Source organism: Bos indicus x Bos taurus, chromosome 18 (genome assembly GCF_003369695.1).
Source record: "Bos indicus x Bos taurus breed Angus x Brahman F1 hybrid chromosome 18, Bos_hybrid_MaternalHap_v2.0, whole genome shotgun sequence".
Taxonomy (NCBI): Eukaryota; Metazoa; Chordata; class Mammalia; order Artiodactyla; family Bovidae; genus Bos; species Bos indicus x Bos taurus.
In genome coordinates, this window is record NC_040093.1 from 43,204,576 (window position 1) to 43,217,125 (window position 12,550).

Here is a 12,550-nt window from a genome sequence, read left to right on the forward strand (position 1 = left end):
CGGCGTGGCTAATTCATTGAGCACAGCTTCGCCCCTTGCCTGGCCTCTTTCCCGCCTCTCGCAGTCCAATGCAGCCAGGTCGATAGCGAGTTATGCGGGCGGAGGAAGCATCTCCTGTGTTCATTGTTCTCTGTTCTTCTCGAAGAGCTGCGCGTTAGACAGGGGCCCAGCGCAGCCCCAGTTTCCCCACTTGGGCATCTCGCTTGGCTCTCCCCGGGGCGGGTCTGGTGTCACTACTTTGTGCAAACTCTAGATTCGCAGGGCCTTCGAGGCTCCGCGTCTGACACTTAGGGAACACTCCAGGCAATAACGTTACCCTCAATTTTGTAACCCTGAGATTTTTCTTGAGTCGGTGAGCCCGTGATTCCCTAAGCCACTCGGCTGAGAGGTTTAACTGAAAACGAAATCAGGCGCCGGGGAAACATTTCAAAGCTTCCTCTGATACCTCCTCTTCTGGGGAGACTCCAGCTAAGGCCAACACCTGGCACCAGACAGACGCAGGTGAGTAGGAGGCTAGGGAAGCAGTATGACCCAGTTTGAGAAGGCCGCACGTTACTTTGCGCAATCGAACCCCAAACCTAGCTGCCCCAAAACTTTCCCTTGTATACCCCCCACCACCACCCAATTTTCTCGGCCTTCATGCCTACTCGAGGCGCCGACCTGCACGAAGACTGGTAGAAAGAGGCGGGGAGTAGGGGCGAGGTCAAAACTGGGTGTCCACGGGGACTCCCAGCGAGGCTCCCTGGAGCCGCTGAGACCAGAGACAGCTGGGGCCAAGATTCTCCGATCCTTCCGCTCTGCTAGAATTCGGATTAGATTCTTCTATCAATCAGAGCAAAGCAGCCACTTTCTGCCTCCGAGCCGGGACCGGCAACTCCAAGACAGGCACCGCCCGGGGGTTGTCCCCGGAGCGCTCCTGCTGCCGGCCTGGCCTATGCGTAGGTCGCCGCAGCGGCCTAAAGCGTTCAGGCCCGAGTCGCCGCAATACCGGGAATTTCAATCCTCCTCTCGGCTGCACGCCCTAACCTGTGAAGGTGGGCGCCCGGATTCTGGGATTTCAGCTTTAGTTTAGGAAATACCCCACTGTAAAACTAAGCCTTGTCTCCCATCCCCACCCCCGCGGATGGGAGGATCTCTGCCGAAAGAAAACAGGTTGGCGCGGAGACCCCGGGAGCAGGAGAAGGGGGAGGGAAACGAAGAATCTCTACGGACCGAAAATTCCAGTATATTAACTTTTCCAAGCGCTCCCTGAAAGTTCCTGGAGCCTCTGCCACCCGGCTCCTTGCTCTTCCCCATCCCACGACAGCTTGGGGCTCCGTTTCCCTGACATCGCTCCCCAGGATGCCCCGGGTGTCCACTCTGCAGCACCGCCCCCCCCACCCCGCCCCACAACGCACGCCATTTCTAAGAAAGGATTCTGCACCCTGACATCGGCGTGGTGTGAACGTGGTTAATTGCAGGATTTAGTCCTCTGGGAAGGGGGCTACCTCGCCTCCCCGCCCCGCCCCGGGCAGTGAGACGGTCCTTGAAGACTCCCTTAAAGCACACGCCCCCACTTCCCTAACGCCTCTTCCACTCCCTCCCTAAGCCGCTGAGAGTGGCCAAGAGTCTAGAGGTGCGAGCCGGAAAGCGGGCCGGGGCAGAGTAAAGTCCCAGCGCCTGCCCCGGACTAGGGTCTGTCTGGTCCCGACCCAGATCCCACGCGCTGGGGCAGAGGGAGAGGTACCGAGAGGCGAGAAGCTAGAGGGGTGAGCTGACCCAGTGCTAACCCCGGTCCCCGCGCCTCCCGCGCCCCCTTCCGCCGCGGGCCAGAGGGGGCGGGAAGGGACTAGCTGCGCCGGGGCTCCCGCCCCCGCCCCGCCCCGCGCGCCTTCTCTGCGGGGTGGGCGGCCTCGCCTGCAGGGCGCCCAGGCGATTGGCGACTCGCGAAGGAGACGCGAGGAAAAGTCGAATAAGAGGGCGCGACGTCAGACCCGAGATTTGGGGAAGGGCGAGGGAGGGGGTGAGGGCGGGGACGGACACACCGACACAGATATGGACACACACCCCCTCCCCCCCACCCCACCCCCCGCGCACGGCACCCCAAGTGTCCACAAGTTTAGGCCGTCTTAACCCAAAGCTCAGAGGCCGGGGGGATGAGAGTGTGGGGACTGTGGTGTGTGTACAGAGAAAATAGGTTTTAAAAAGAAAGAGTGACGGGAACAGAAAGGGGAGAGAAAGGAACAGAGAGAAAGGGAAAGACGAGAAAGAGTTCCGTAGTCCAGGAGCGTGAAAGAGCCCGAAGGAGCGGAAGCGATCCTGGGGGGAAGAGGAGCGCAGAAAGGGGAGGAGAGAGGAAGGGCGAGGAGGGGGAGTGAAAACTAGAGGAGGGCGAAGGAAGCCAGGCGCGACACTGCTCGGGGAGAGGAGGGCAGCGAGAAGCCAGGCGCGGGCAGAGGCAGCTCCGGCGGCCGAGAGGAGGGAGCGCGGCGCAGAGAGGAGGGGCTTGCGGGCCCGTAGAAATGTCAATCAGATTCCGGAGCCCCGGGAATCTCCGCCAATCTGTTCGGACCTGACCTGGCTCCTCGCCGCCGCCGCCGCCGCCGCCCCGGAGCAGATCAATAGGCGAACGCGGAGCGCAGCGCAGCGCGGAAGGCAGCGCGGCCGCAGCCGGGCCCAGCCCCCGATGCGCCCCGGAGCCCGCGGGCGGCGCTGAGCTGGGCGGCCCCGGGGGGCCGGGCCCCCTCTCTGTCCGTGCCCCGCGGGCCACCATGTCCTTCCCCCAGCTCGGATACCAGTACATCCGCCCGCTCTACCCACCCGAGCGCCCGGGGGCCGCCGCCGGCGGTGGCAGCGCTGGGGCCCGGGGCGGCCCGGGAGCCGGCGCCTCGGAGCTGGCTGCCTCGGGGTCCCTGTCCAACGTGCTCTCGTCCGTGTACGGGGCGCCCTACGCCGCGGCGGCAGCCGCAGCCGCAGCCGCCCAAGGCTACGGCGCCTTCCTGCCCTACGCCGCCGAGCTGCCCATCTTCCCTCAGCTGGTAAGTGCCCTGGGAGCCGCGGAAGGGAGGTTAGAGCTGGGGCGCCGGACGAGGTGTGCGCGCTGAGTAGACTAGCGAGGCCTGGGCCGGGAGGGTGGAGGCGGCGACGGCCGGGGCTCATCCATGCTCCCTCCGCGCGCGTCCCTTCCTTCTCCATGTGCGTACAGGGCACGCAGTATGAGCTGAAGGACAGCCCCGGGGTGCAGCATACGGCCGCGGCCACCGCGTTTCCGCACCCGCACCCCGCCTTCTACCCATATGGCCAGTATCAGTTCGGGGACCCATCCCGTCCCAAGAACGCCACCCGAGAGAGCACGAGCACGCTCAAGGCCTGGCTCAACGAGCACCGCAAGAACCCCTACCCCACCAAGGGCGAGAAGATCATGCTGGCCATCATCACCAAGATGACCCTCACCCAGGTGTCCACCTGGTTCGCTAACGCGCGCCGGCGCCTCAAGAAGGAGAACAAGATGACCTGGGCGCCCCGTAGCCGCACCGACGAGGAGGGCAACGCTTATGGGAGCGAGCGCGAGGAGGAAGACGAGGAGGAGGATGAAGAAGACAGCAAACGCGAACTGGAGCTGGAGGAGGAGGAGCTCGGGGGGGAGGAGGAGGACACCGGGGGCGAGGGTCTGGCGGACGACGATGAAGACGAGGAGATCGATTTGGAGAACTTAGACGGCGCGGTCGCGGGACCCGAGCTGGCCCTGACAGGGGCGTCGCACAGGGACGGCGACCTCGGCCTGGAGCCCATCTCAGACTCCAAGAATAGCGACTCGGAGGACAGCTCCGAGGGCTTGGAGGAGCGTCCCCTGCCCATCCTGAGTCTGGCCCCAGTGCCACCGCCCGTGGCCACCGCTCCGCCATCTCCGCCCTCGCCCCCAGCGGGCCTGGACCCCTGCGCTCCTGCACCGGCGCCCGCCTCGGCCCTGCAAAAACCCAAGATCTGGTCCCTGGCCGAGACGGCCACAAGCCCGGACAACCCGCGCCGCTCGCCTCAGGGCGCGGGGGGTTCTCCCCCCGGGGCAGCGGTCGCGCCCTCGGCCCTGCAGCTCTCTCCGGCCGCCGCCGCCGCGGCCCACAGACTCGTCTCGGCGCCGCTGGGCAAGTTCCCCGCTTGGACCAACCGGCCGTTCCCAGGCCCGCCGCCTGGCCCACGTCCGCACCCGCTCTCCCTGCTGGGCTCGGGCCCGCCACACCTGCTGGGACTTCCCGGAGCCGCGGGCCACCCGGCCGCCGCCGCCGCCGCTGCCTTCGCTCGGCCGGCGGAGCCCGAGGGCGGAACAGGTGACTGCGGCGCGCAGGATTTGGAGGGAGGGGGTGAGTCTGGGGGTCGCACCCGGGCAGGTCCCTCGCGGGCGCAGAGCGCTTGCCACGCCGCGCCCGCCTCCCGCAGCCCCGGACGCCGAGCGCTCTAAAGGCCCTCCTTTTTCTCCCCGCTTCCCGTAGATCGCTGTAGTGCCTTGGAAGTGGAGAAAAAGTTACTCAAGACAGCTTTCCAGCCGGTGCCCAGGCGGTAAGAGACCCCCGAACTGGGGTGGGGGTTTTGGGACTGGCAGGCCGGGGAAGGAAGGAATGCGGAGCAAACTAGGTTTCAGGTCCCTCCACCCCACCCCGCCCCGGGGGAACGCAGCTAGGAAGCGCTTTCACCAGGGGACGAAACACACTCCTCCTTCTTCCCCGCGGGCTCTGAGATGACTCTCCGACAGTCCCAGTCCAGACACCGGGGCTCCGGTGAAGCCCACCTCCTACCAGCCCCAGACCTCGGGTCCTGACGCCTCCCGCCCAATCTTATAGTTAAACTGGAAGACCAGCGTCCACAGCTGGACCTCATTTCACAGTGAGATCTGCCTGCTTCCTTGACCCCCGGCCTCCACCCTGGGTTGGGTCTCCCAGTCCTAGGGTGCATCGATCTCTCCTAAAAATCTCTTTCTTTACTACCATCGCCTCTGTCTTGCAGGCCCCAGAACCACCTGGATGCCGCTCTGGTCTTATCGGCTCTCTCCTCATCCTAGATCTTTTTTTAAAAGAAATTTTTAAATCGTTGTAATAATTGTAAAAAAAAAAAAATTGCTCTGTATAGTTATGACTTGTAAGCATGTCGGTGTATGAATACCTAAAAAGAAAACTAAAGAAAAAAAAAAGGAATAAAACAAATCCCCCCCCCCCTCAGTCCTCCCCCAGTGGCTTCTGTTCCCCACATTAGCTGAGTTTGTGAGGTTTGTTTGTTCGGTTGGTTTTGGGGGTGGAGTTTCAGTGAGAATAAGCGCGTCTGACTTTTTTTTTTTTTGTATATACAGAAAAATGTACATATGTGTGAACCAAATTGTACAAGAAAGTATCTATTTTTGGCTAAATAAATGAGCTGTTGCCACTTTGACTATAAACCGCCTGTCTGCCCCGAGAGGGGTCTGCTTGGTGCTTTTTGTTTTGTTTTACCCTCCACCCCCCGCCCATGTTTGAAGAGTCGCCGGAATCAGCAGAAAAGAAGGCGAGGCGAGTCAGGGACAGCAGAAGCGAAGGAGAGGCCGAAGCGGCCGAGCTGGGGGCGCCGCTGGAGAAGAGGCAGTTGGAGAAGTACCCCGGGCGCTCGAAAGAAAGGGCAGAGGAGACAGGTGGGAAACGGGGCAAGATTCCCCTCCAGGAGCCGGGAAACTGGGCCCAGCTCCCAGTTCCACTGAAGCAACCGCGGGGCCTTGGGGCCTTGTCTGATGACACAGCAGAAAGACTCATAAGAAGGATCTGGAAGCCTGCCCCCCATCCTTCCATAGACACAACAGAGACTCAGTCTTGTATAAGGGACTGTGTAAGCTCCGTTTCAGACCCCCTTCCAACCACACGGACCCCCAGACACCGCCTTATAGATATATGGATGTGGGGTGGCAGTGAGTGGGGGTGTATGGAGGAGCAGGAAATCCAGGGGTGCACATCCTTTCCCCTTGTTGACACTGCCCAGCCCGCATTATGAGTTGAGGGGTCGGTTCCGCGCGGCATCTGTGCGTCTTGGCACCCCAGTAGGTTTTCCCAAAGTGCCCTGGAAGGGCAGCTTTCTGAGGTCCCTTCGCGGGGAAGGCGGGGGAGCTGCGTATCGGGCCGATGCAAGGGTCCAACCCGGAGTCCGGCTCCAGGCCGGACAGGGGTGGGCGGGCCGGGGGAGGGAGCCGGGAAATTTGGGGCTGGAGCTCCCTCTACAGGACAAAAGGGCCGCTCGGCGCTTGCCTCGGCGGCCTCTCCAGCCAGGCCGCGCGTCTTGTCCCTTCCGCGCCTTCTTTTCTCCCTTGAAGTCAGCCAGCCCTGGCCAACTGTGACTTAAGTTGTAGAGATGCTGGAAGAGTGGCGCCTTGGGATACAAAGTGGGAGTATCCTTTTTGCATCTCCCTTCCCACGTGGAGTTGGTAAATGTATAGAGCGGCCAGACACCCTGTGTTTGCCTCCGCACAGTGGGGCATGTGACATCTCTGCGGGTCCCCGGAAGTTTGGGGGAGCCTGCACACTCGAAGTCATGGAACAGGGCGCTGCGTCATATTGTACATCTTAGAGATCCGGTGGAAGCGGAGGGAGTCCAGCAAGGACCCACCCAGGGGGCACAGCCGCCACTTCTGTGCCCCAGCTGACCCGCCTGGAGGCTGGGAGAGCCTGGTGTGGTGGCTCCCCGAGGGCAGGCAGGGAGGGTCGGTCTTCGGCCTTTGGGGCCCACTGTGGGCGTGTGAGACAGAAGCGTATACCCAGCAAAGATGGGACTTGTTCCTCTAGCTTCTAACCCAGAAGAGAGACTTTAGGCTCCTTCCCAGGTGGCAGGCATAGACTGTGGTTCAACCCTGGCCCTGGACATAGTGCCTCCAGACGTGGAGTCCCGTTCCAGCTGCCGGCACCTCGAACCTCAGAGGCCAGGGCATACCCGGGCAGAGACCTCTGGTTAACATGAGTGTCTGCACATGGACACGTCTGATAGCCCCTCAGCTAGTAACTCACAGGCTTCATGGAGCACAGACCAGAGTTCCCCTTCTCTGCATCCTGGGAAACTCTGGGCAGACAATGAGCTTCTCTGCACCCTATGTCTTCACCTGTAAAATGGGACTAGTGACCTGGGAGGGTGGTGGCGAGGATGAGAGACAAAGCATGTCCAGTGCTAGCATGTGGTAGGAGGAGTAAATGGCTCTAGTCTTGTCCTTATATTCCAGAATCTTGATCCCCACTCCTCAAACTCCTGGTAGTGTTCTGCCCCACCCTCTCCCATCAGCCATAAAAGTCAGACATCTGAGGACCCAGCTGAACTCAGGGAGAAGGGACACTCTCCAGGCAGGAGGGCAGCAGGGAGAGCAAGTGAGAGCAGAAGTTGGGTGGACAGCCTTTCCACACTGACCGTCCAGCAAGAGACTGAGCCATGCATCCGTCTGTTCAGAGGGAGATGGGCATGGAGAGGCCAGCCTCAGCTTGGAGAGGTCTGGTCTGGTTACCTGTCGGTTTGGTCAGCATGTCAACCCATCCTATTCTGGGGATATTGGTCCTTGGAGGAGGCCAATCACACCCGCACTGAAAGGGCAGGATACGTGATACCAGAGGAGAGTGGAGGTAGACCTGGGAGAGACCCAGGATGTGTGTATCTTGCCTGTCGCAGAGAATACATGGCCACTTCAAATGGCCCCAAGTGTTATTGTTCAGGCATTCAGTCGTGTCTGACTCTTCGCGACCCCATGGACTGTAACCTACCAGGCTCCTCTGTCCAGGGGATTCTCACGGCAAGAATACCAGAGTGGGTTGCCATTTTCTTCTCCAGGGCATCTTCCCTACCCAGGGATTGAACCTAGGTCTCTCACACTGTGGGCAAATTCTTTACCATCTGAGCCATGAGGGAAGCCCCAGTAGTCCCAAGGTGACCCCAATAAGATAATGTGATCAAGACAGAAAGGAAGCCCACAGGCTTTTCAGCTAATAGGGGGAAGAGGAGACCATTTCTCTGCAACACTTTCATTTCACCAGGAAATAGATTCCCCAGCCTCCTCTCAGGACCTCCTTCCGGAGTTCCCCACCTCATCACTCTCTATTCAGGGATCCTAGAAACTGCCTCTGTCCCTTATCATCTGGCCCTATGATTTAAAAAGGAAACTGGGGAAGAGAGGGAGAGAAAAACAGAAAGCCAGAGAATGAGAGAGAGAGAAAATATTTGGGAATCTCATCCTTGGTACTGATTAAGCTTCAATTAGAAATAAAATATGTCAATCACTCTGCCTGGAAGGAGTTCCTGCTGTCGGGGCTGGTTATGCAAAGCACTGGGAGGTGTGTGGGGATAATCAATTAGGTCAGAGGAAGGAGTAGATGTCACTGCTTCTCTCATTATCTGCATGGAGCTGGAGGTGGGGGTGCTTCGCCGGGCTAGGGAGCCAGAGGAGAATAAAATTATCTCCCTAAGTGATGGCCCACCTCTGGGACCAGCAGGTTCATGGTTTCCAATTGAATTTATTTTGGGGTGGAATGCAGCAAGGAGGAAGCAGGGTCTCCAGTCAGAAGGCAGCATGGAAGGGCCAGGGGGCTTTGGGGAGAGGAACGGTGGAAGGAACCAGCCACTCACCTGCTCCAGAGGAGGAGTAGGGAGAGGGAGGGACCACCTCCTGGACTGCTGTCCTCTGGGCACCTGGTGACCAGGCAGAGCCAGTGGGTCCTCTGTCTTAGGCCTGGGTTCTGGAAGATTAGAGAGAGGGACTGAATGCTTGGGAAGGAATTGGATGTCAGATGCCTTCGCTGGTTCGTTGAGAGTTTCTGTCAGGAATTCACTTTGGGCCTAATTATTTATATCCTTCTAGAAATGTCCTCTGCATCCTGTAGTTTGTGGTTGCATGTGCCTTCTACCTCTATCAAATGAAAATGAGCAATTGCAGGTGTGTAAAATTGCATCTGTGGTTAGAAGCACTTGCAACTTGAGTGGGGGCAAGCCTCATACTCTCTCAAGATCCCAGGCTTTCATCAGCTGCCACTTGGAAGAGATCAGATTAGATGAATTTGTTCAGAATTTCTTACAAATCCAACATTGGCTAGGATTAGGCGCAAATGAAAGAAATGTGGGTTCCCAAGACAATGACAGGGAGGAAAAGGCCCCGTAACCTCTCTAGAAACCACCCCTGGATCCTAATTGGTCACTCTCACCTGGTCCAGCCAGCCTACTTGACCACATTAAAAAATCCATCTATTGTGTCACCAACTTAGCTTTAATGTTGCTGCTGTTCCCCTTTGAACAGAAGCTCCAGCCCCTCTCAAGGCCATCCTGATGGTCTGGATGGAAAACCCCACAAGGCATCTCTTCCTGAAGCTGGAAAGCATGAGCACTCAGGGCGAGAGACCCAGAAGAGCTCCTAAGAGCAGTCGTCAGCCAGGTGATCCCCCCACTTCCGGGACAGATGGCAATGTCTGGAGACACTTTCAGTGGTCATGATAGGGTAGGGGTGCTGCTAGCATCTCATGGATAGAAACCAGGGAAGGTCCTATAAGGCAAAGTCGGGCTCCCTGCAACGAAGAATTATCCAGTCCAAAATGTCAACAATGCCAAGCTTGAGAAACATATAGTTGAGAGAGGGGAGAGGTGTCTGGAGGCAATCACGGAAGGTATTTTCTCCCAGAAACCACAGCTTTGCGGAGGCAAACATTAACACAGGGCGCTAAGTGGAGTGTTTTTGTTCTTAAAAAAAAAAAAACTTTTTAGCCCTGGAATGGGGAAGCAGGAGTGAGGGAGGCAAACAGGAAACTATGCCATCCTGGGAAAAAGAAAGATCAGATTTTCAGCTCAGCCTGGTGCCTGAGGAGCCACTAGAGGTGGCATCGTCTTGGGCCAGAGGGACAGAGTCAACCCTAAAGAGGACGTGTGCCTGTAAAGTTAGAGCCTTTTCCCCTGGATATTTGTATCAGGAGCAGGTTACAAGAATATGGTCACAGCTGAAAGCTTAACTCCTGCCTCCTAATTATTGCCACCTCTTAACTGTTGCCAGTCTTTCCATGCACATAAATGCATTTATTTATTTACTTGTTTATTTAACCTGGAATGTGCGTGTGTGTGTGTGTGTGTGTGTGTGCGCGCGCGTGTGCATGTACGCACCCCATGATGGGGAGCTGGAGCTGGATGGAGGCAGGCGGGGTAAGGTCTTACTCTGTGGCTGGCCGTCTAGGACAAGAAGGCTGTGATTTCATGGCTTTTGTCCTGCATTCTCTCACTGCTCTGGGCGGCTAACAAGTGGGCCCACAGCCCTCAGGGCCTTTGGAGTGCACTCATCTGAGAGACTGTGCTCTTCTCAGCCGCTCAGATTCATTTTGCCAAAGTTACAGGGCAATTATGGAAATGCGCCCTTTGAAGCTGGGCTGATTTCTCTTTATTTCCTTCTCCCTGACAAAGCAGACCTTCCCTGCCTCTGGTGGGCTTTTTTTTTTTTTTTTATTCTCCCCCCGTTTCCTTTTCCTCTCTCCTTTTTTTCTGATAATTATTAGATAGTGGGAGTTTCCAAGGGTAATTTGAAAAAAATCTTTTAAACGGTGATTTTAAAAAAATATGAAAAGATTAGAAGAAACTTGCTATTATTTAAATGTTATGTTGGGGTCTTTTTTTTTTTAATGGGATTTCAATGGCTAGGAGGAAAGAAATGAATTCATGATAGTAAGAGACCCTCCTCTCACACCCAGATCTGTGTGGGCCAATGACACCGTTGCCAGCCGGACGTCCAGAGTGGGGAGCCAGGCAGGCCATCTGCCTGGGTAGCAGACTGTTCCAGTCACCAGGGGCTCCTGCCAGGGCCCTGGAATCGTAGCTCCACAAGTTTAGCAGGACAGGAGCTCTGCTCCCCTCTGCTCACACCTCTGTATGAGTAAGAGGCCCAGACCCAACCAAGCTGTGTGTTTTCTGGGTCTTGGACATTATTCATCACTGTAGCATGGAATCTAGAGGCTCTGTGTGAACCAACCCCATTTATCTCTCTCCTCCTGTCCCATTTCACTTGACTTGATGCTGGGGTGTGGAGGGAAAGTGTCTGAAGCCAGATGGTGTTCACCTCAGTGCTGGCGAGGCCACTGAAAGGGGGTGAGGGTGGGGCTGGGGGGCTCAGTTTCTATTTTTCAGAGTGGTTTTGAAGTTTTCTTCCTCCATGTTTTGGTTTGCTCCTTCCTTCCTCCCTTCCTGTCTTCATGGATAAATGGTTCATTATCTGACCACAAACTTCAACAGGAAATCTCGTCACCTTCAGGAGCCAGAATTGGCCTCCGAGGCCTGTCCAGAGTGGAGGCCATTTCAACTCTCACTTCCGCTACCCTGCTTCAATAAAATACAATCAATTAGATGGAGTGAAGTGTTTATTATTCGATAGGCCCCATGGTAAACACTTTCTGTGCATTTTATTCAATGTTCATTGCCACAGATGAAGACATTTCAGGCTTTGGGGAGGGGGACGGAGTTTAAGAAAGTCTTCTGGTAAAGTGAATGATCTTCATGGAGTGAAAATTATCCAAGCAGAATACTCCATATGGCATGCTATTATCTGAATTAAAAGGAGAATATACGTTTGTTTGTATAAGAAGCTGGTAAGAGTGGTCACCTTAAGGAAAGGACCTGGGTGGCGGGGGATCGAGGCCCTGAGGGCTAATTTTCAGTTTCTATCTCTTTGTTCCTTTTGAACAATGTGAATATGTTAGCTCTTCAAAAAGCTTTTTTTGTTTGTTGTTTTTAAATAACAAATATACTTGAGAGAGAGACAGAGCAGTTTCTCTGGACCTCACAGTGGAGCTGAGACTCATTCATTCATTCACCAAGCACCCCTGATATTCGTGAAGCAGCAGGGTCAGACGCCCTTGATTCAAATCCCACCTTCATCACTCCCTAACTGTGTGACCTTGGGCTACTCACTGCACCTCTCTGAACTTTTCTTCCTTTAAAACAGAAAGAATAATTATAATAATTATAATTTTACCTCCCTCATAGGTTTTATTTTTAATTTTTATTTTATTTCTTTGTTTTCTCGCAGCACTGTGCAGTTTGTGAGATCTTAGTTCCCCGACTGGGGATCGAACCCAGACTTCAGCAGTGAGAGCTCAGAGTCCTAACCACTGGACCACCAGGGAAACCCCTCCTCATTGTTAATAGAGTTAAATGAGTTAATTCATGCTTAGAACAATGCATTGTGCATAATGATTTGCCTCTTGCCTAATACTTACTACATTACAAATATTATTTTTATCGATGACAACAACAAACCTGGGCAATAGCTATTGTTATCCCCAGTGTGTGCATAAGGAAACCCAAGCTCAGCCATTTGTTCAACTTGACCAAGTGTTCTGACCCAGACCCTGGGACCCTGATGCACTTGGGCCCGGCCTGTCTCAGATAGGCCCAGCGCACCAGCTCTCACTGCAGCCCACCCTCTGCATGGAGGGCAGTGCCTGGGAGCAGGGCCTGGGCCTGGGAGCAGATGTGCCAGAGGGGGAAGTTTGCATCTGTCACCTTTGATTTTATCCTTTGAAGTGAGCACAGGACAGGATGAGGGGCTCTGTCCACTCCTTTCATT

The 12,550-nt window shown here is 56.1% G+C and overlaps 1 protein-coding gene and 1 non-coding gene across 3 annotated transcripts; one reads left to right on the forward strand and one right to left on the reverse strand.

The window, feature by feature from the left end:
- The first annotated feature begins 2,013 nt into the window (after positions 1–2,013).
- IRX3 (iroquois homeobox 3) lies at positions 2,014–5,404 on the forward strand. 2 transcript variants are annotated; one of them, XM_027516544.1, is made up of 4 exons: positions 2,014–3,017; positions 3,185–4,337; positions 4,467–4,533; positions 4,978–5,404. In XM_027516544.1, exons 1-4 carry the CDS (start codon positions 2,751–2,753, stop codon positions 5,030–5,032), a joined length of 1,542 nt encoding a protein of 513 aa, XP_027372345.1. In that variant the 5' UTR covers positions 2,014–2,750; the 3' UTR covers positions 5,033–5,404. The 2 variants fall into 2 exon arrangements, with proteins under 2 accessions (XP_027372345.1, XP_027372346.1); XM_027516545.1 differs by having other exon boundaries at positions 3,185–4,304.
- Positions 5,405–12,035: 6,631 nt separating this feature from the next.
- TRNAE-CUC lies at positions 12,036–12,107 on the reverse strand. Its single transcript has one exon. It is a non-coding gene; the product is annotated as a tRNA-Glu (tRNA).
- Positions 12,108–12,550: the final 443 nt, after the last annotated feature.